Below are 19,940 nucleotides of genomic sequence, written 5' to 3'. Positions count from 1 at the left end.
TTTGGGCGGCGGCGCGGGCGGAGAACCCGCAAGAACGAGACCGGGCAGCAGCGGGAACCACAAACACAGATCTTTAATGCGCTCAGACCGCGGGAGAACAGCACAGGCACGTACAGGCACCCCGAGCGCGCGCCCGCCGCCCCCCGCGCCCCACACGGAGGTTACAAAAACAACACGTGAAACCGCGGAATTCATTGTAAAAACGGACAGGGGAGGGGGGCATGCACTAGGGACTGACACCGGGAGAGCACCGCGGCGGAACCGGAGCCGCGTTCGGGGGGAAGGGGGAAAGGAGAGAATGGAGGAAGGGGGGAGCCCGCCCCTGGGAACGGCAATTAACGGCGGCAATTAACCGCAGCGTGTTAACGAGCGGCCGCCAGGCTCCTGCCCGCCTCGGCGAGGCACAAGGGCTTCACTCACACCGTTCCCACAAAATGCCGAGCCTGGGGCTGGCACAGCCAGGCGCCTTCTGCCCTCGTGGGAAACAAACGCAGGTACAAATCAGCGAGTGACAACGGGCAGAGCCCCCCACGGGCCTGGGGACACGGCCGGTGACCCCGGAGGGCACACACCGGCACGGGCTCCAGCCCGATCCGCCCCTGCCCCTCGGCACATTCTGCCTGACTGGCCTCGGGAAACACACCAACGCTTTCGGCTGCAGCTCAGAAAGCCCCGCGGGGAAGCTCTGACTGCAGTGCACAGTAAATAGGCAGATGAGCTGTGGCTGTGCTTCTCTAGAAAAGAAACCAGCCAGGTTTCCCACTGCTTTGCTCACACCAACTATCTGAGCTGTAAAGGTAGTAAAAACCAGACTTGAGCCCAGCTTAGAAATGTGTTTCAGCTCATTTGGTCATCCTCAATGACAAACAGCTCTCATTATAGATCAGGGCCAAATTTTGTCTGTTTTGCCTTAGCTGGGCAAGTGAGGCAACTCTCAAGTGCTGGAGACAAAAATGAAGTGGCTAAGTACTAAAAGGAAGAAAAAAAATAAAATCTGAATTTTCTTTTAACATATATAAACAGAAGGGAAAAATATAATTGAGAACCAGTGCTACTGGTGTGCTCACAGAGGGTCAGGTGGGTCTTTTGGAAAGGGCTGAAGCGTTACAAAGGTCAGGGCAGCTCAGGGCTCCAGGCACAGCATGGCCCCGACCGCTGCGCTCGCTGCGTCAGGACAAACACGGGGTGTCCACACTGGCCTGGACTGAAAACCATCCATTCAATTCAGATTTATTTATTCCTACTAAAACAAAATCCTGTTAAACAGTACGTAACTCTGTGTCTCTACAAACTCACAGCTATCTGCCAAACAATAAAAATCCCAAACTACAAAAGATGAGTTGTATTCAGTAAATATAAATGGGAAATTTAGGCTTTGTGTAGAATGTTTATCAGACTATTTACAGTGCAACACAGATCGTTTGAGTTCAGATCTCTCCAGCTTCTCTCTCTTCTGACCTCTTGGAACGAGATTTGCCATTTGTGCTCTCGTGCCGCCTCTCAGAAGAGCTCTTCTCTTTCCTCTCTCTGTCTCGGGACTTTTCTCTTGAAGATCGATCTCTAGAAGATCTGAAGTACAAAGTAAACCATCGCTATCAGCTTCACAACTAAAAATTGTCAAATACCCACCAAGCAACATCTTTCCCTAGCAGGGCTGTGGGATACAAGTTCAGGAACGTGCCTGGGTACTGTGGCACGGGGAGTGGGTCCCCCATGACAGCAGCTCTGGGCCCTCTGCGAGGTTTCTTTCTCTGCAGCGCTGAGAGCACAGCACAGCCTTTGTTGCTCCTTCCTGAGTGATCCTTTCAAGCTGTTGCCACAGGGGCTCTCTCAGTTCTTCCCTGCACCCCTTACTGTTTTTCTGGGCCATCCTGAAGTGCCTACAGTTTCTTCCTCGTCTCTGACTCAGCTCGGTTCATGGCTTCCAGAGCACTTTTTTATTAAGCCCTAAGCTACTAGCTTTCTGCTCAACTGCTTTAAATACCAACTGGATTCTCTGCTGGCTCCGCCCTGAGTTTCTCACTTTGCATCCTTGACAAATGCTTTGGCAGCATCCTGGGTTCAAAGTCAGGAGGATACAGATTTATATTCACAGCCCACAGCATGGGCACATCTTTTCACAGCCACAGATTTTCAGCAGCGCTTCCCTGTGTCAGCCCACGCAGAATTAAACAGGAGCCTTCACATTAGGTCTAATCTGAAAGGCTGTTTCTTGTGTGATTCCTGCCAGCTTAGGGAATAGCAGGATTCAAAAGGAGCTGATCCTGAGTGAGCTCAGCAGAGGCTCCTATATTTTACTCCAAGGCTCAGTACACAGGTTTTTTTACAGTCACAACAGAAGGTACCTTAGAGGTTCCACTTTCATTCTTGTAGATTTTAAGGTTTGAAAATGCTGCAAAATTGATATATCAAAACCCAACAGCCACTTCATTTTCATTAAATTGTGTCATTTAACATCAGTCTGTTTGATGACATTAACTCTCTACCTTTTCCACAACAATGACTTCTGCCTGCAGACTTCCTACCCTGAGATCTCCAGATCCTGTGACACTCTCCATTTCTTTCAGCAACAGAGACCTCAGGCCAGCAGAACCTGAGGGCAGATTTTTTTAACTCTCAGTGTGAAAACAGAAGCTACCCTCTTTCAGGAAGCAGGGTTTTTCTGTTTGTTCTCTTGTTTTTGTTATGTTTTCTTAAACTGATCCTGGGCTGTCCCCAGCTCTCAGCAATTTTGTGCAGGTGTGTCAGCTGGTCAATCCCCCTGCAATCTCAATGGGCTGGTTTGGATACGTTCAAGGGTTCCGAAGTAATCCCTTACCTGCTCTTTAGTAATAGTTATTACAGGATCTTCCTCACTTCCTAATTGTCCAAACTTCTTTTCTTTATTTTTCATGTTCAAGACAGATTTAAAAAAGCACTTTAGTATCTCAGCCATTGGAGAATCAACAGTATTTACACCCCCCCTCAATTATTAAGACTTATTTTTCAGACCATTATTTCCCTCCCCTTCACCAGGAACCTTTAAAAGAAAAGCTGTTCTTAACCCTTAGCTAAACTGACACAAGACACACAACAATAGGTTTGTTTCTAGAATTGTACTTAAGTGCTGGTGCCTAATCAGTGCTAGAGCACTCCCCTATTAACCAGGAGTCTAAAAAAATCCAGATCTAACCTCGGCAAGCACCTGGAGGCAGACTTGCTCCTGGGCTTAGAAGAGCTGTAAGGGAACACAATGATTCCACTCATTTTTTCTAATACTCTACACACACTTGCCTCATCCTTCCTCCAATACAGAAGCTGTTTTGCTGAATTTCAGAAAACCTTTAAGCCTTTATTTGGACTATAGTGCTTCTCCTCCGAGACAGAAGAATGGTATACTCCTCCTGTATTTTTGTTTTTCAGGAAGAAAAAGCACTGATTCTAAGAATCTAAAGAATTCTTTCTCTCCAAGCAGCCTTCTAACGGAAGACTCCCCCCAGATATCAAATCATAGACTCCTATCCAGTGTCAGCACTGAGAGAAGGAATCTGGGAAGCAGAAAGCAACTGCAGAAGTGTAACATCCAAACTGTCTCTAAGACACTTGGCCCAGGGAAGCTCAGTTAGCTCAGGGAGTCTTCATGCTGCTTCCAATCCAAGGAGCCTCTTGAGGCTCAGCACTGGATCAGGGAACCTGTTCTATCTCCTAGACTCTCCTCTCAGCTGGGATCTTGCTGTACAGCTGCTGCCCTCACGTGAGGCCCCTGGGAAATCCTGCTTTGGCCCAGGAGCTGGCCCAGGCCACCACAGCTGCTCTGGAGAACCCTGCCACACTCCTGCTCGCTTTACGGGCTAGAGAGGTCACTATGAGCCAAGGACTCCCCTTTCCAGATGCACTCCTGTTGGGAATACATACTTGTGTTTTGAGCTCCTGTCTCTGGAGCCGCGGCGGTGCCCTCTGCTGTGGCTGCGGGAACGGCTCCGGTGGCGCCTGTGTCGGTCCCGGGAGCGGGAGCGAGACTTCCGCCGTTCCCGGGAAGCTGATCTGGAGCGTCTCCGCCTCCGCTCCCGAGACCGTGATCTGGAGGGAACACAGAGTGTCTCAATGCCTCAGATCTGCACCCCTGAGCTACCTCAGACTCTCCTGAGTAACAAATACCCAGAGCATCAACACAGCCCACCCCCTGCCCCCCACATCCCTGCTGACACCCAGGGCTGAGCACCCACACCCACACAGTGGGCAGCTGAGTTCTCCTGGGCCTTGTGCTGCCAACAAAATGCCAGTGGCTTACTCAGTTTGCTGGAAAGCTTATAGAAAAAGCTCCCACCATTACTGTAAGCATGTAGTAAGGGCCAGAGCAGAGCTTACAACCCTGCATCGCTCACAAGTGAGGCCCATGTAATTAGAAGAGAGGCCAAAGGAAGTGGCCTGTGAAATTACCCTAAGAGAACCTTCCTTGTGAAGATACTCGTACTTCAGAAGCATTTTTATTTCACCCTGCTCTAATAATAAGAAAGATGCCAAAGGAAAGCAGCAGACAGGGAGATGTCCATGTCCCTTATCACAGAGAATGTTGCCATAGCATTAAGGCAAGCTCTTCCCAGAGACATGGGGGTTTCAATCTCAAATCTCTGTATTTTCACATCTGAGGTATTATATATATAACAGATACTTCAGACATTACAATCATGGAAATATATCAGGCATTTACTGAAAGAGGCCTTGAGGACATTCATGGGCTCACACTCTGGAGCCCATCCTGGCCAGGCTACTGAGCACCTGCTCTACAGCCCAACCAGCCACACCAAGCTGAGCAGCACCACTGAGGTGCCCATAACTGCACTTGCCATCTCTTTCAGGGAGCAAACCAGACACTGAGGCATTGAACTCCATTGTAAGACACAGGAAAAACCTCAGTAGCTAGGGAGAAACACAAACAGGCATTTGGGAGAACTGCAGAACTGGGCACTCACCTTCGACGATCTCTATTTCTTGATCCAGACCTAAAAAGAAGAGGGGAATTAAGTGAGAGAAGTTATGATACAGCCAGTGGGTTTTCAGTAGGAAAATTCATCCACTCTGGCAGCTCTTCACAGGAATAATCAATACCTCAAGTGATATATTAGGGTTTTTTTTTTAAAAAAGCTTGCAAATAAATAATTCTTTTAGCTTCAATTTTAGGAGCAAGAAGAATTTGTTAAAAACTGGAAAACATACATTTCTTCACAATGAGCTTCCTGTCACTAGAGAAAAGGTCTAGAAACCAGGCACTATTAACAAAGCACCCAAATGAACCTTTCCAACTAATTTTCTGTGCATACTTGTTACGTACTCTTTACTCCCTGCAGCCTAACAGCAGCTGGATCAACTCTTAACATTTTCAAGATGTGCCATTCTCCAGTCAGAAAGACATCTGCCAGTCTTCTCATTTTGCTTCCTTTAAGGCAGTTGCATGTTAAAGAGGCTTTAATAAAAAAAAAAAAGCCTTTTCTCACTCCTTGTATTTGTTTACCAAACATTAGAAGGAAATTTGCATCAATATTTTTTTTATATATTTTAATATTGAAAAATATTTTCAATATTTTGGGAAAAATAACCAGGAAAAAATAGAGGACACAGCCACAAGAGAAGAACTATTACTGACAAGTGACAGAGATAAACTGAAAATCCTTAGAAAGCACTTGAGAAGAATAATCAGGCCTTGTTATCCTTTCTTACATTCCACGAGCTTCAGAGCTCGTGTGTGGCACTCGGAGCTTATTGCTGTCAGCAGTAGCTCTTGACACTTTGTAAATAACAACTGCAGAATTCTTTCAACTTCAGCAGCACCATTACTCAGCACCACTTAAAATACCTCTGCACATGGAAGCTACACCCTCCCTCCTCCTCCGAGGCCACATTTCAGAGCCAGCTGAACATCACACGCTGTCTGAACAGTCTTGTTTTGCTTTAATTAAGAAGTGGCTCCTCTCCCTGTTTAATGACTTAGAGACTCTCTCCTGTAACTGCTCCCCACTGCACACAGACTCCCACAGAGGTTCCATTTAAACCCCACAGAGCTGTTCTGGCACCTTGACATGAAAGCTACACACAGACAAGAATTTAAGAAGCAACAGAGAAGCATCTGTTTTAATAACATCATTTAAAACCATGCCTGGATAAGACAAGATTAAGAAAATGTGTGTGCACTGGCATGTCTTCGCAGTGAAGTGGGATTATTCAGTCCTGGCAGAAAGTAAAAAAAGCCCCTAGATTTAGAAAGGAATTCAGGTAAGGACTGTAAACAAAGTAGAGCAGAACTTGGAGTCTGCAAATGAAACATGCACTGTGGCAACACATGACCAGGTGAAGGAAAAGCTGATAAACCAGGAGAGCAAGGCCGTAAGCACACACCTCCATCCCCACGTAACAGAACCTGACAGAGCAGCAGCACCTCCTGTAGATACCTGGCAGGCAGCTGGACTTTTTTTTGTGGTTGTAATTACTCCAAGTTCTTAATGTTCTTTTTCCTCTTGATCACTTTATTCTGAACCACTAGTGCACACATCCACAAAAGCCCTTCCACATCCCCTGAAAAGTCTGGCTGCCATTACATGCCTATCATCCGAGCAGGAGTATGCACAAAAACCATCTGATAATCACTCCCTAGAACCAAACTTCAGAACTCAGGAAGTATCCAACAAAACAAGCATTGTCCTTACTAGGCTGAATCATTGTACAGCAGGAGACAAAAGAAGACTGCTGTCCATAGGAGCAAGAGGCAGAGCAAGTCTATTTTATTTATTCTTTCCTCTTTTTTTTTGTCCCTGTATCACAGAGACTTTCTGCTGAGTTTCATAACCTGTCTTTTGTCCAGTTTAACACACAGGAAATCCATTAGGGACCTTCACCAGACTTGTTTGCTGGTGTGCTCTGGAAGCAAACACCAAGGTCTGCATTTCCAGCATGCCACTTCCCCACAGAATTCCAGTCTTCAGAGATTACTGGGTACCCAATAGCCACCAGCAACATCACACAAGATTTGTGTTTATTACCACTAGGGTGGCAATCCAGTTCACTCATTCCTATGTGGAATCACAGTTTATTGACAAATTCATTACAGCTATGAGAGGCAGGGTTTCACAAGGGAATCCACAGTTTTCCAGGGATGTCACAGTGCCTGTCACTCACCAAAGACTCCCAAAGTCAAGCCATACTCTTCCTCTTACTAAAGTAACACCATGAAGGTGCTATATAGGAGAATATGACAAGAGTTCTGAAGGAAAAATGTTTCCTGTGGTTCCTTAAAATACCAAGCTCTGGATAAGAGAGGCTGTCTGAAAGGTGGTAGAAGTCACCAATTAGTTTTTGATGGAAAAATGCCTCTGTGAGCATGGCGTGCACAGCTCCCAGCAGATAGGTGACCGAGAAATCTGGACTCTAACCTCAGTTCTGACACTGAGTGTCCACTGGCAGAACTACTGTCCTCCCTCTGGTCAAGTTCTCATTTTGGAGAGGCAATTGATTTGACCTCTTCTTTATGGCACTCCTGAATCCTTCATAATAAGTTTTTTCTTTGGAACACACAGGTGCCTCTGCACAGAGCCAGAGCAAAGCCACAGTCTCTAAGTACTGTCACATATGGAACAGCAAGGACTCAGGCTTTAGCCCAGCTCCAAAGCTTTCCTATTTTGAGCCTTAAATAAACATTCAAAACAGCTTTCAAACCCCCTCATCAGATGCATCCACATATGGACTACCTGTGAACACGCGAGGCTCTTTAGCTTTCAAGAATTGAGGGCTTGGTTTTTTTTTTTAAAAAAAAACACTAAAACAAAACCACAGGCACACCACAGAAGGAAGAAAACCAGCATTTTGAGAAGATGTGGATCAACAAAGAGATCCAGAGGGTTCTTCCTGAACAACTCTGTTGAGCAATTTTCACAGAGAAATGACCTCCAGGAAGAAGAGGCACCATGGAGATAAACTGAGCCCATGTTAGGCAGGCTCCTGCTGTGGGTCTGCCACGAAGCAGCTGTATGAAAAGCCACTTCCCATTTCACTTCCACATCTCTGACCACAGCAGCAGCAACAGTAGTCCCTTTTGATTAACTCCTGCACTCATAAGCTACTTCCAGATGCTGCAGCTCCCAAACTCAACTGGATTACAGTTGCATGGATAACAAAGTTGTGAGGCTCTCCATGAAGTGCTACAATTTGACAGAAAGCTGTAGCATGAACTGCTCCTTGAGATCACACCAGGCAATCCCCAGAGAAAACCCACATGAAACACCCTAACTGGAGTTATGCATAACATGCAGAAAATAATATGGATAATGAATAACAGTTTAGGGCTCACATCTTCATAATACACTAAAATCACCATGCTGCTTCATGCTGGTATTTGTCAGCAATTCCAGCAATGTATAGCCAGAGCCATCTTAGAGCACACTGCAGTTATTAAGCTCATATTCCTCAGACAAAGTCACCCTTCAGCTGACTCTGAGTTTCAAAACTATCTCTGCACCTGCAGCAAGGTTGGGGTCTTTTTGATGCAACAAGTACATGAGGAGAAGCACACGAGGTAACCAGGGAGATGCTGTGACAATCAGAACAGCATTCCTACCCAGCCACTTCCTCTGCCTGACCCCTGCAAATAACCACCTCCCCACACCAGGCTGTTTAACTCAGCTGTTTACACACAAGATGCCTCTGCAGTTCAAGTACAGAAGAAATTGTTTTTCCAGTTTAGCTGGCAAGATGCAGAAGACCTTGTCCTGAGAAAACCAATGCTCCAGCCCCTCCCACTGCTCAGGAATTACAGACATCTGAGCAGAAGGTGACACACATAGCTACAACCACCAGAAGCAGCCACTCCTTGGGATCCTTCAGCTTCCTTAGGAAATGCTTGCCAAAGCTGTGCCAAAAGGACCTCGCTTATTGTAGGAAAGTTACAGGCAGTCCAGCCTTTTGTCACCTCCAAGCAGTGAGGAGGGTTGTCCAGGGAATTTCTGTATGACTACTGCCTTTTGAGCAAGCCTAGTCCTCACTCATCCTAAACTTTCCCACTCAGATGCTCTGGATGAGGGTATTTCATCCAGATTCAGATTCCCTAAGACAGGGATTGGACCAATACATGCCTGAAGACTACAGGGAACTCCCATCTTTTAGACAGAGTGGAGGTTGAAATATGTGTACAATCACTCTAAGGTGAGTGTCCCAAGATGCTCACACACCATCTGAAGCACATCCAACAGCCACTCCAGAAGCAGATGCTTAATTCCTGCAGTGCTCATGTACTTCTAAACTTCACAGGCCAGTTCCCAGGTCCCACTCACCGTCTGCCCATCCTCTCCTCTCGTTCTCTCTCCTCTCTCCGTCTCAAACGATCCTGGTTTCTCTTCTCTTGCTTCTCTGCCACTGTTTTCTAGGGGAAAAAAATAAATCCACATCATATTTCAGCCATACAGTAACAGGTCAGATCTGCAGGAAGACCATTCCAATAGCAAGACAAAGAACCATTTCACTGCATTTTATGTGCTAAGTTAAGATGCCTATCAAGGGTCTCATTTTTCTCAGTTGAGGCACTGACCTCAATGCACAGTAAGTGAGGCATAAGAATCACAACTCTTACTCAGCTAAAGGTCTCTGTTTGCAAGCAAGGCCAGTACCACAGCCCATTACGAATCATTCTGGAAAACTCCTAATGGCTTCAGCTACTCAAGATCTTTTCAATGACAGAACCGTGTGAAACTTCAGTTCAAACATTTCATTAAGAGGTTTCAAAGTCAAAAAAAACCCAGAGTAACAAATTTCAGTCATGTTAATGAGAATGACTGTACTGAAGCTCCAAGGAATGAATTACAGCAGTGCTCTGGTTTGGCTGATTCTGAGGGTACATATTTAGTCACCCAGAAAAGACAGAACAGAGCCCAAGACAAAGCTAAACAAAGCTCCGTTTGATGTTTTGGGGATTCTGCAATCGGAAATTTCTGAGCTTTTACCAGCCCTCTGCAAAGAATTCTGTATTAATTTAATACAAGTGTTCAAGGTCTTCAGAAGTACAAAGAGAAGGTTTAAAACAGAGAGGATTACCCTCAGCTGATCGAGTTTCTCACGAATCTGAATGAAACCCAAGTGTAATTTGCCTCCGAAGTGGTCAGCAAGACGCCGGTCGTTGTCATGGAGACCCAGATATGCTGAACAGACTTCACACACACGCAGCTTCTGCTGCTGGAAACTGGATGCAGGCATTGAATTTCGGTATTCTTCCTACAGGGAGGCAAAAAAACCCCACACAAATGTCAGGGAACCCTTACACAGACACAACCCTCCAGGGAAACCCCTGCAAAGAACTGCTTTGAAGAATCAGAACCCAGCCTCACACAAAGGAGGTGCCACACAAGGGCTTTGTGGGCACAGCTAACCCAACAGTCTATCCCTGCAAGGGACTGGTGACCAAGGATTTCAGAGGGTGAAGTCCTCCCTGCCTCACTCAGCTCTCTGCACTAGGCAAAAGTTTCTAAAAATTTTTTCATCCACCACACCACACTGCCACCTGATTGCTAGCACACAGGAAGAGAGGTAGAAACCACCCAGCCTAGCCCAGGCTCCTGTGACAACTCACAGGAGAGCAAACACTGTACCTCTGCCTCTTTCTTTTTCGCTCGGACTTTCTCCACTTCCATCAGGATCTTTTGAGACTCATCAACATTTCCTTCAGCTCCCAGCTGTTCAGCTTTAGCTAGGAGTTTTCCAATATCTTCATTCAGCTCATGTACTTTCTCTGCCTGCAGAGAATAGTTAGTTTTTAGTAAGACAAAAATGTGATAAAGCTTGCAGGACAACTTTTCTTTTTTTTTTTTTTTTTTTTTAAGAAATACTGTGTAATGAAATCTGTTGTTGGAAGATGACCATGAACCTCCAAGAGTCCCCACCAAAAGGGACTGGTGGACCAATGCCAGTGCAGTCACAGATATATGGTAAAGAGAGAAACTGGATGTGGAGAGATCACGATCTGCCAATCATTTCTGGCTTACAGGTCAGCACAGAGGCCACAAAATCATCTTCAGAAATGTCTTGTGTTGGCCCAATTAGGCGAGTTCCCAAAAAGAAAACTCCATGAGCACTTGTTAAATGAAACAAAAATCATGGGATGATGGATTTACTATTCTGAATTATTATGGTAATGTTTCATAGCACAGGGAAGAAACCAATATGCTTTATTTCCATGCTAAAGCAATCTCTTGGAGTGCACGGTGCTCTTTGTCTCCAGAATGGCCAGAGCAGCTCCTTGAGGAGGATGACTGGAATCCCCAAATCCTCTGAAGCCTAACTCCCCAGTATCACTGCTGTCAGAGAAACAGAGCACCAGTGCTCCCACTGAGACTTTCAGAGCTAATGTTTAAATGAGAGGCCAATACCTTTGCAGACACTTCAGCACTGATCTCTTCCTGTGTCTCAGCCAGGCGTTTCTTGGCCAGTTCTGTTCTCCTGTCACACTCTGCAATGAAGGATTCCAGGTGATCCATCGCCTGCATGATCAGACAAAATTATGAATGAAGGTGCTCTCTGTGCCAGATGTAGCTTTGACAGCCAGCAGCTGCAATCCTGTATAATGCTCAAACAACCTCAAGAACAGACGCTTTGAGAAAGAAACCAAATGACACTTTGCAGAATAAGTTACATTTGACCCCTGCCCTGTAAACCTGACCCAGTTCCTTTACTCTGACACAACACAGGATGCTCCTCACATCAACATGGCTTTGCACTGGAACTTCCTTCCTATGCAGGAGCAACAGGCACAAAGACAAAAACACTGGAATAACATGAAAAGGAAAGACAGAACTGTGCTTTCCCTTGATCTGTTCCATCACAGAAAGGTGAAATGAAAGCTAAATCTGACAAGTTAAAATACTGAGCAGGTTTTTAATGTTAAATCTCTTTCTGGGACAGGACATCAGGTTACAAGAACCTGGTACAAGCAGGTGTGGGATCCAAGGAATGCCAGAGAGCCTCCCAACCAGCTGGGTAATGGGGTGGCAAAGGCCATAATTACACTTCTACATTCTCAAGTCAGCAGTCAGGGTGACATTCAGGAAGGGGCTGCACATTCTGGACCAGTAACACATCAAGTAACATGAAGGGCTGAAATGGCCACCAAGTTCTACTGCTCAGCCCAGTAACTTCAAAAACTAGTTTCCTTAAAAGTAACTAGAATTTCTCCATACTTACATCCAGCTCAAAAAACAGGTCTCTCTCTTTACTTGCAATCTCATAATCTGCTCGCAGAGCCAAGTCATGGATCTTTGTACATTCTCCCAGGTCCATTCGCTGTTGAAAGGAAAAGAACCCACATAAGAACCCTCCATTATGGCAACGAGCAGCAGGTATCTCCTGCCAACTGCATCACATCAAAATAAAGTCTTTTCACGAAAAGCAGCTTCCTCTTAACTTCTCAGTACCAGAACCAGCCAGAAGAACTACATACTTGCCAGAATTCATTTTTTAGGTGTTCTGGGAACATTAGAAAAGCCCAAATACTTTTAGTCCAGTCCTACTCCTGCTCTAAGTTCCAGGACAGCCTCAGAAATGGCTGGAGGGAAGTGGGTCTCCTTCAACAGGCACCAACTGCAAATGTCTTCTACCCTGGAGCAAAATATACCTGCACCCTGTTTAAAGCTCATCTGGAAATGCACATCTGTGTCAGGATGAGCCCAAGTAACATACGACATACCAAACTCTGGGATATACAGAGAATGCTTCCTATCAACAACAAAAGGACTTTAAAGGATTAAGGTCTACAGCCAGTAGAAATGAACAACCCCACACTCAGCAATAACAGACTGTTAATTCCACAGCCAGACCCTTCCCATATCCAGCTGCAGCTTGGAATTTGAAAACCTGCCCAGCAAAGCTAAGTCCTACACATAAGCCCATTTAATGAGAGACTTAAGGGCATCTCCCTTCCCAGAAAGCTGCCCTTCCCTCCCACTGCACTCCATGCTATTTGAATTTATTTCTTCTCCCACCTTGTAGTTAACAGCCACATGAACCCAAGTCGATTATGCTCTCAAAACATGGAAGCTGCAGTTCAACGTTTTAAATTTTTAACAAATAACATTTCTCTTATTCTTTGAGTAGAAAAAGAAAATGGCATTTTGAAAGCCAAAATAATGTAAGCCCTAATTGTGAGCCACCGTAGGAATGGCAGGGTACATGTCATTGCATGAAGGAACATCCCAAGCCCACCACCTTCTTCTTTCACTGTCACCACCAGCCCCAAGGAGCCCAAACCTCAACAACAGGTGTCAACAACATGCACAACAGCTGTCAACTCAGTGACCTGCAGAGAAAGCTGAACTGGGATAGCACTGAATCCCTGTGGAATATCACAAATTAAAACTGGGGATGCTTACATGAAACAATCAGTGCTTAGAATGAAGCACAGCAACAAAAGCAAACTCTACCAGTTTATGCTCAGGTTTTCAGCAGGTGCTTATTACTGGATTTCCTCTTCCAGAAAAAGAAAAAAATCCACATGACTTGCCACCATTTAGCCTTCCTCATTTTGCTCAGATGTACCAGAACCAGAAGGCCACAAGCAGCAGGCTACAGAAACAGGCACTGCATCCAGAATACTCTTGCTGAGCTCTCTAATGATAGAAATTTAATGCCTACAAAAAAAGCATGCTGGTACTTTTAGAGCTTGATCATGTTCAACTTCAGGCAAGCCACTTCAAAGAATGCTACAGAGTTACTATTATTTTATCACAAAAATAACTTTCTATGATGTGACACATCTTTCATTCTTTTGGTCATTCTACTGAGATCATTTTATAAATATTCTTATCTGAGCTCTTCCTGCAAGCTGAGCCACTAACCCCACTTCAGAGAAGGGGCTCTGACTACTTCAGAGCAGCCAACAATACTTGTTCTGAAGCTCCCTATTCCTCTCCCTGCTTGTTAGCAGGCAACAAATCCCTTAACATCTTCCTCAGGGAAGAACATTCAGTTCTCACCAGTTTATAAACCTCAAATCTTCCTCCATGTTGTTTAAGATGTTCTAGTGCAAGAAGATTTCCATGGATTTTGCTCACTCAGGTAAGACCAGCAGCCCTTCTGCCTCAAAGTCTCCTCTCATCCCCAGGAGAGAGAGATTCCCTTTCCACAGAGACCACAACCTGCTCCAGTCAACACTGGCTGGTTTATAACACAGCTATGTGAGACAGGCAACCAGCAGAGCCTGAGCAAAGATTTAATTCCCCATACATACAAAGACTGAATACATTTAGATGTCATTGACAATTAGTCCTGCTCACATTTGCTGAGAAATCCACATTCTGAGGTACCTCTTATGATCTCCTGAACTGGCAACTCACCACAAAATTAAATTTCCACAAAGAAGACACTTTAACAGTGATCAGAGATGCAGAGTTTCATCAAAGTGAAAAAGGAAAGCAAAGACCGCCCTCTCAACCCACAAAAAAACAATTCTAGAACCTACAGATTTTAATTCATATTTCCCAGTAGGGGACACAATTCCCTGGATGTAATTTCCAAGGTTTGTTCAACCTGGGCAGCTTTGAGGCTCATCTGTCCACCTCTTAGTGGAGCTGAAATTCAGGAGAATTGCCAGCTGATGTCATCTCTCAATGTGCTACATTACTTTCACTGACAGAAATATGCTTAGCATGAACAGAGAGAACCCAGCATTCACCACAAACAATGTGGATAACAAGGGCCCTGGTAACAGCCCTAAACCAATTCCTGTTCTCCCAGAATGTTCCTCCTTACCCACAGAGACCAAAGAAAACCACCAAAGGTTATTTAGTAGTAAGTTCAGACAAGTCTCTGGGGCCAAAAAGAGAATAATCACAGGAACAAACCAACTTAAAATGACAGCTCTTACGACAAGGAACACTGGTGCACCTTAACAAAGCAAAGATCAAAAGGCCTTCTGCAGCTCTTAGGAATATTCCAGAGCTTTGCTTACAGTCTGGACTCCTTTTCTTATCTGCATCTGAAGGTCAGTGAGTGGGACCCATCATATTTCACTGAGCACAGCTCCCCAAGGGATCAGCTTCCTGCTTGCCTTCAATCAGCTTCCCACTGAGGAATATCTGCACACATGAAGGATGCAGCAGCAACAATGCCTTAGGGGAGGACACAGCAGAGCAAGCATCAGAAGGCCTGGAGCATCTGTTGGAAGTTTCCAAGAGGCCCAAGGTCCTGATTTCTGCAGTAATACACCCAGAGGTGGATTATACCCCAGCCAGCTGAGACAGATTCACCCATACAGCTCTTCCTTAGCAGAGCACAATAAAGCACCAGTGAAGCTGCCTCAGATCACGAGGAAGCACTGCACATTCCAGCTAAGTTTCATTCTGTACTGGCAGCAGTGACAGCTGAAATGCTCTTCCTGTTCTGGACAGAAACATGAATGTTCTTTCAACACAGATCTGCAGCACAAATACTTGCTCTGGCCCCTAGGAACCCGATGACAGAGGTGCAGAACTCCACACCCACTTCAAGGCCACCACAAAATCATGTGAGTGAGCCACAAGATCACTTATGCAGGAGCAGTCTTTCTTCCTGCTCCTGCAGTTTCTCAGCACAAACTCCACAGCAAGAGGGAAAGAACAACTCAATCAAGACAAATAACAACAGAAGCAGAAGAAACAAATTCTTCAAGGTGCTTCTCTGCCCCAGGAGACTCACAAGCCATCTGAAACACTTCAGACTCCATGCTTTGGCACCACCTAGCACACATCACTTGTGTTGAACTACTCTTTCAACTCACCATTTACTTTCTTTCTGAAAACCTGCCAGCAGAGGTAGAAGGCAGCCTTCATGTTCAAAACACCCCTTGGGCCCCAAAAAACTGTTGTACAATCTCGTGCCAAGAAACATACCCTGACCACAGTGACCTATACAAAGGACTGAAATTTAAAATTCTGAAATGGAGGTGAAGTCATATGAAGGCTGATGGAGCAATCACTGAAAAACACATCTGAGCTTCAAATTAATTAAAAAAAAATACAGGTGCAGAGAGTGGTATTCAGCTTTTCCAATCTTATTCTGCAAAGGCAGCTACTGAGAAGGTCAAGTCTGAGTGCTCAGAGCAGAGGTGGCTTTTGCTACAGCTCTTTCTACCAGTGCTGCCACACTCCTGCTATGGCAGTGACACAAGCAGGGCCAGCAGTGCCAGCCCTCCCTTTGCTGGAGACCCACTGTGTCCAGCCAGCTCCCTAACGAGCAGCAGGAAGGGCTAGAAATAACCAGAGCATCTTTCAACAACCTGGTTAAGTGGACAGACACTGTGAATTGTCACAGTATTTCATGCAAACAGCAAGGGCAGAGATGGATTTCAAACATCCATATTCACCTCCATCCTGTTGCACAGCAATGGTGACAAAAGACACAGTTTTCTTTCCAAAGTCGGGCTGCAGCTTTCATCTGGGAGCCTCAAATGAACACTTACTTCAGAAGAGCTCACTGTTAAAAGCCTGCATCACCTTCTGCTCTCAAAGGTAGCACGTGAGCCAAACCTTTGAACACTGGCCAGCTCTGTTCCCACAGGGAACAGCAAAGGAGCCGAGACAACTGTCTGAAACCAGTCGGGCAGAGTGACACAAACAACCAACACTCACCCAGAGATGTGATCTGCCAACATCACCCCAATAACGACAGAAAAGCTGCTCTTCCATCAAGGCTGGGCAGAGGAGACTGAAAATCTCCAAGGATTAGTGCAGCTGCTAAGAAAACACTTGCTAACCTGAAGATGCAGCAGTGTACTAGGGCAGTAGCCTAGCTACAGGCTTAGAACCACCACAGGATAAGTTGTAAGCTCTGATCATCTTAATTTACTAAAACAGAAATAATTTTGCAATTTCCCATGGGATTGTGAAAGAAAAAGCATTTCAGGTGAATTTTGAGAGCTTCTGGTTTGGTATTTTTTTTTGTTTTGAGAAGTGAGAGCAGTTCCTTACACAGGTCACAGGAAGTGGAATTAGGATTGTGACTGCTCCCTGAGTACAGAAAGTCTGATCTCTCCTAGAACTCACCCACCCTGCACTAGGAAGAGTTGTACCAACATCCTCCTCACCAGAATCCCTTATTCCAGAGGACATACTTACTGTTCCAGCCAGGATATCATGGGGACAGCAATCCAGAAGGTGGCTCTTGCACACACGATCGTCTGTAAACTTCACCCTTTGTCTGGTTTCATCTCCTGAAATTCATGTGTGGTTTAAATAAGGAGACATTAGAACACCAAGAAAACACAGGTGTCGGCATGAACATTTCACCTCAATATGCAGATTAAAATACTTGGTGCTCCTGCTCCCCAAAATTACTCAAAAAAAAAAAGAAATATCTTAGAGGATAACAGGATATTCTGGAACACTTATAATTGGCAACAAACACTATTTTAGCATTTATTCATCCAGGACACCATGTTAAACACAGTGCTGGTGAGCCAAGCAATGTCCAAGGCCTGTCATCCACATAAAGAAGCAGCACAGCCAGAAGAGGAAAGGAGACAGACAGGCTGGCTCCCAGCCAAAACTTGTTATTTTTTCCACCCTTTTCTTTTTTTACTTTGAAGAAGGGGCAGGGAGATACCAAGCCCCACGCTATCAGATCACAAAACAGGGCTGTGCTTGGCAAAATTTATAGGCAACTGCTCTTTGCTCAGGTGATAATTGAGCCATCAGTCTGTTTGGTTTGGAACCCAACCATGCAGGGTGTGCTCTCCCAGGCCCTGCAAGGAAGGAGCTGGCAGGTCCTGGCCTGGAACACACCACGTGCTTCCCACCCACAGCCCACCCTCAGAGGACATTTTACACTCAGGAGCCACTTAAAACGAGACAATATCAGAAAAGCAAAAAAATAAATAATAAAAAAAGAAACAAAGTTAGTCAATACACACTGCGAGCTCCAACACATACTATACCCATCTGCATTCTTCAAGACCTCAGCTGCAGAATTTTATGCCCATTGTTGAAAAGTTTTAAAGGAAAAGCTTTCTTGCCCACACCTGCAGTAAGGAAGTCAGGGGAATGATACATAAAAGTAAAGGCAAAGTGGTAATGGTATGTGACAATTTTAAAGCTCATCTGTGCATATGACACAGGTATGTGTAATACTAAAGTATGAATATAGTTTAGGATTCACAAGCATCCAGGAATAATGTTGTGTCTACTGATTTTTTTTTTTTTTTCTTTCTAAGCTACACTTTTAAAGTTACTTGTGAAAAAAAGCAAACACTTTTTTTTTTGTTATAACAGCTTTAAAAATTGGTTGTGACTCACGGCTCGATGAACATGAGGCTTTTCTGCAACTCCCTTGCAGATTGATGTAGGCAGGCAAAGATACACTGAACCTTTATAAATAAAATAGAGGGGCCACAATTGTTCAGTTTGTATGAAATAAAAATATGGGAAGCAATTCAATAGCAACTCAATACACAGAGAAAGAAAAGCACTTATTCACTTACGAAACAAAGTGCAAAGTGCCTGGACAGCCCTGTTAACGTGCCAAAGGGAATTTAAGTACCCAGCGAGTCGCAGAAGGGAGACACAAACCGCAGCGGGACCGTATTTTGCACGGGCTGTCACATTTCTCGTCTCGGACAGCACCCGGCGCGGCCGGCGCTGCAGGCACACCTACCTACGCGCCTCTGGACGTGCGGGCACGGAGCCGGCCCTAAGCCTGTCCGCGGCAGCCGGGGCCCGGAGCGGCGGGGCCGGGCGGCGCCGGGCGCTCTCTGGGGGCCGCGGGCGCGGCGGGACCACCGCCGGCCAGGCGCGGGCCCTCCCGGGCTCCCTCCGCCCCGAGCGCGGACAGGCCCGGGCCCGCTCCGCCGCCCCGAGGCTGGAGCCGGGCGGGCGGGGGCGGATCGCGCCGCAGGTCCGGAGCGGCGGCAGCAGCCGGGCCGGGCCGGGCCCCGCGCGGTGGGGCGGCCGCCCGGCCGCAGCGTTTCCTGCAGGCCCCGCCCGCCCCTACTCACCGTCCCGGGCCGTGCCCATGAGCTGGTCCAGCAGGGCCCGCATCTGTGCCTGGGCCGACATGGTGGGGCCGGTCCGGAGGCGGCGGCTCCGACCGAGACCGGGACAAGGGCCTGGGGCGGCGGCGGCGGCTCAGCGGCCTCAGCAGCGGCGACGCGCGGCGAGCGCTAAGCGGAAGCGGCCCCGCCCTGGGCCGCGCTGCATGACGGGAAGGGTAGTCCGCCAGGGGGCGGGGCCCGAGGGGCGGGGCTGGACTGGGCGATTTGGTGGGCGCAGTCAGCCCGAAGGGGCGGTGATGTCACAGGGGCGTGGTCTGCCCGAAGGGGCGTGGTCGGGCCGAAGGGGCGGTGGTGCCATATGGGCGTGGTCTGTAAGAAGGGGCGTGGCCGGGCCGAAGGGGCGGTGGTGTCAGAGGGTCGGGGGCAGCCCCAGCACGGCCCTGGGCCCGTCGCGGTGGGACCGGACCCCAACACCGCCGTTCCAGCCGTTCCGGGGCTCGCCGGGTGTGGGCACAGTAGCCAGGCCGCAGCGGCGTCCCGGGGACAGTCTGGTGCCCGGAGCAGGCCCGGGCTGCGCTGGCTGCCGTCCCCAGCGCACTGTGGCAGCACGGGGCCACCGTGGGGAATGTGGGGAGGTGGAATGTGGGGCAAGGAAAGCGTCTGCCGGGGGTGGGAATGATAAGATCCATGGCCGGGGCAGGCGGGAGCAGCAGGAGGCAGGGTGGATGCATGGACAAGGGGATGAACCCCCTTGCACACGGGTACAGCCAGCAGAACACCGAGGCCGGGGCAGTGCAGGACTGGGCGGTCCGTGGCTGCTCTCCCAGCTGCTAGCGGGGAGGATGAGGCCGTGGTTTTGCAGAGAAGCTTGGGCTGTTGCAGAGCTTTGCCGTGTGCTTTATTCCCTGCCTGGCTTTCTGAGCTCCAGCTCGCACCACTCCCATGAGTTTTACCTCTTTGTCTCTTCACCTTG

At 47.0% G+C, this 19,940-nt stretch overlaps 1 protein-coding gene across 3 annotated transcripts; it reads right to left on the bottom strand.

Moving 5' to 3' along the window:
- Window positions 1-55: 55 nt before the first annotated feature.
- LUC7L (LUC7 like) lies at window positions 56-19,149 on the bottom strand. Of its 3 annotated transcripts, none has more exons than XM_088064380.1 (11): window positions 18,971-19,148; window positions 18,273-18,343; window positions 17,097-17,191; window positions 12,193-12,291; window positions 11,382-11,492; window positions 10,605-10,748; window positions 10,054-10,230; window positions 9,297-9,385; window positions 4,953-4,982; window positions 3,895-4,059; window positions 56-1,569 (listed from the first exon to the last, which is right to left on the bottom strand). In XM_088064380.1, the coding sequence occupies exons 4-11, from the start codon at window positions 12,286-12,288 to the stop codon at window positions 1,428-1,430; spliced, it is 954 nt and encodes a 317-aa protein (XP_087920506.1). In that variant the 5' UTR covers window positions 12,289-12,291; window positions 17,097-17,191; window positions 18,273-18,343; window positions 18,971-19,148; the 3' UTR covers window positions 56-1,427. The 3 variants fall into 3 exon arrangements, with proteins under 3 accessions (XP_087920506.1, XP_005522898.1, XP_014108196.1); XM_014252721.2 differs by lacking the exon at window positions 18,273-18,343 and adding an exon at window positions 2,819-2,880 and having other exon boundaries at window positions 1,436-1,569; window positions 18,971-19,149; XM_005522841.3 differs by lacking the exon at window positions 18,273-18,343 and having other exon boundaries at window positions 18,971-19,149.
- Between the last annotated feature and the right edge of the window lie 791 nt (window positions 19,150-19,940).

Source organism: Pseudopodoces humilis, chromosome 18, assembly GCF_049639895.1.
Source record: "Pseudopodoces humilis isolate 2021_Gansu_Grassland_sample_001 chromosome 18, ASM4963989v1, whole genome shotgun sequence".
Taxonomy (NCBI): domain Eukaryota; kingdom Metazoa; phylum Chordata; class Aves; order Passeriformes; family Paridae; genus Pseudopodoces; species Pseudopodoces humilis.
The sequence above is the reverse complement of the archived record's forward strand: the minus strand, read 5'-3'. Positions and strand labels throughout refer to the sequence as shown.

Bases quoted from the DNA above. Each gene is read 5' to 3' on its own strand.
- LUC7L (XM_005522841.3), bottom strand. From the start codon at position 19,031: ATGTCGGCCCAGGCACAGATGCGGGCCCTGCTGGACCAGCTCATGGGC. The intron at 10,749-11,381 runs GTATTGGCCTCT...TATTCTCTGCAG, and splicing joins GTGCTGAAGTGTCTGCAAAG to GCAGAGAAAGTACATGAGCT. The intron at 9,386-10,053 runs GTAATCCTCTCT...TTTTTCCCCTAG, and splicing joins AGAAACTCGATCAGCTGAGG to AAAACAGTGGCAGAGAAGCA.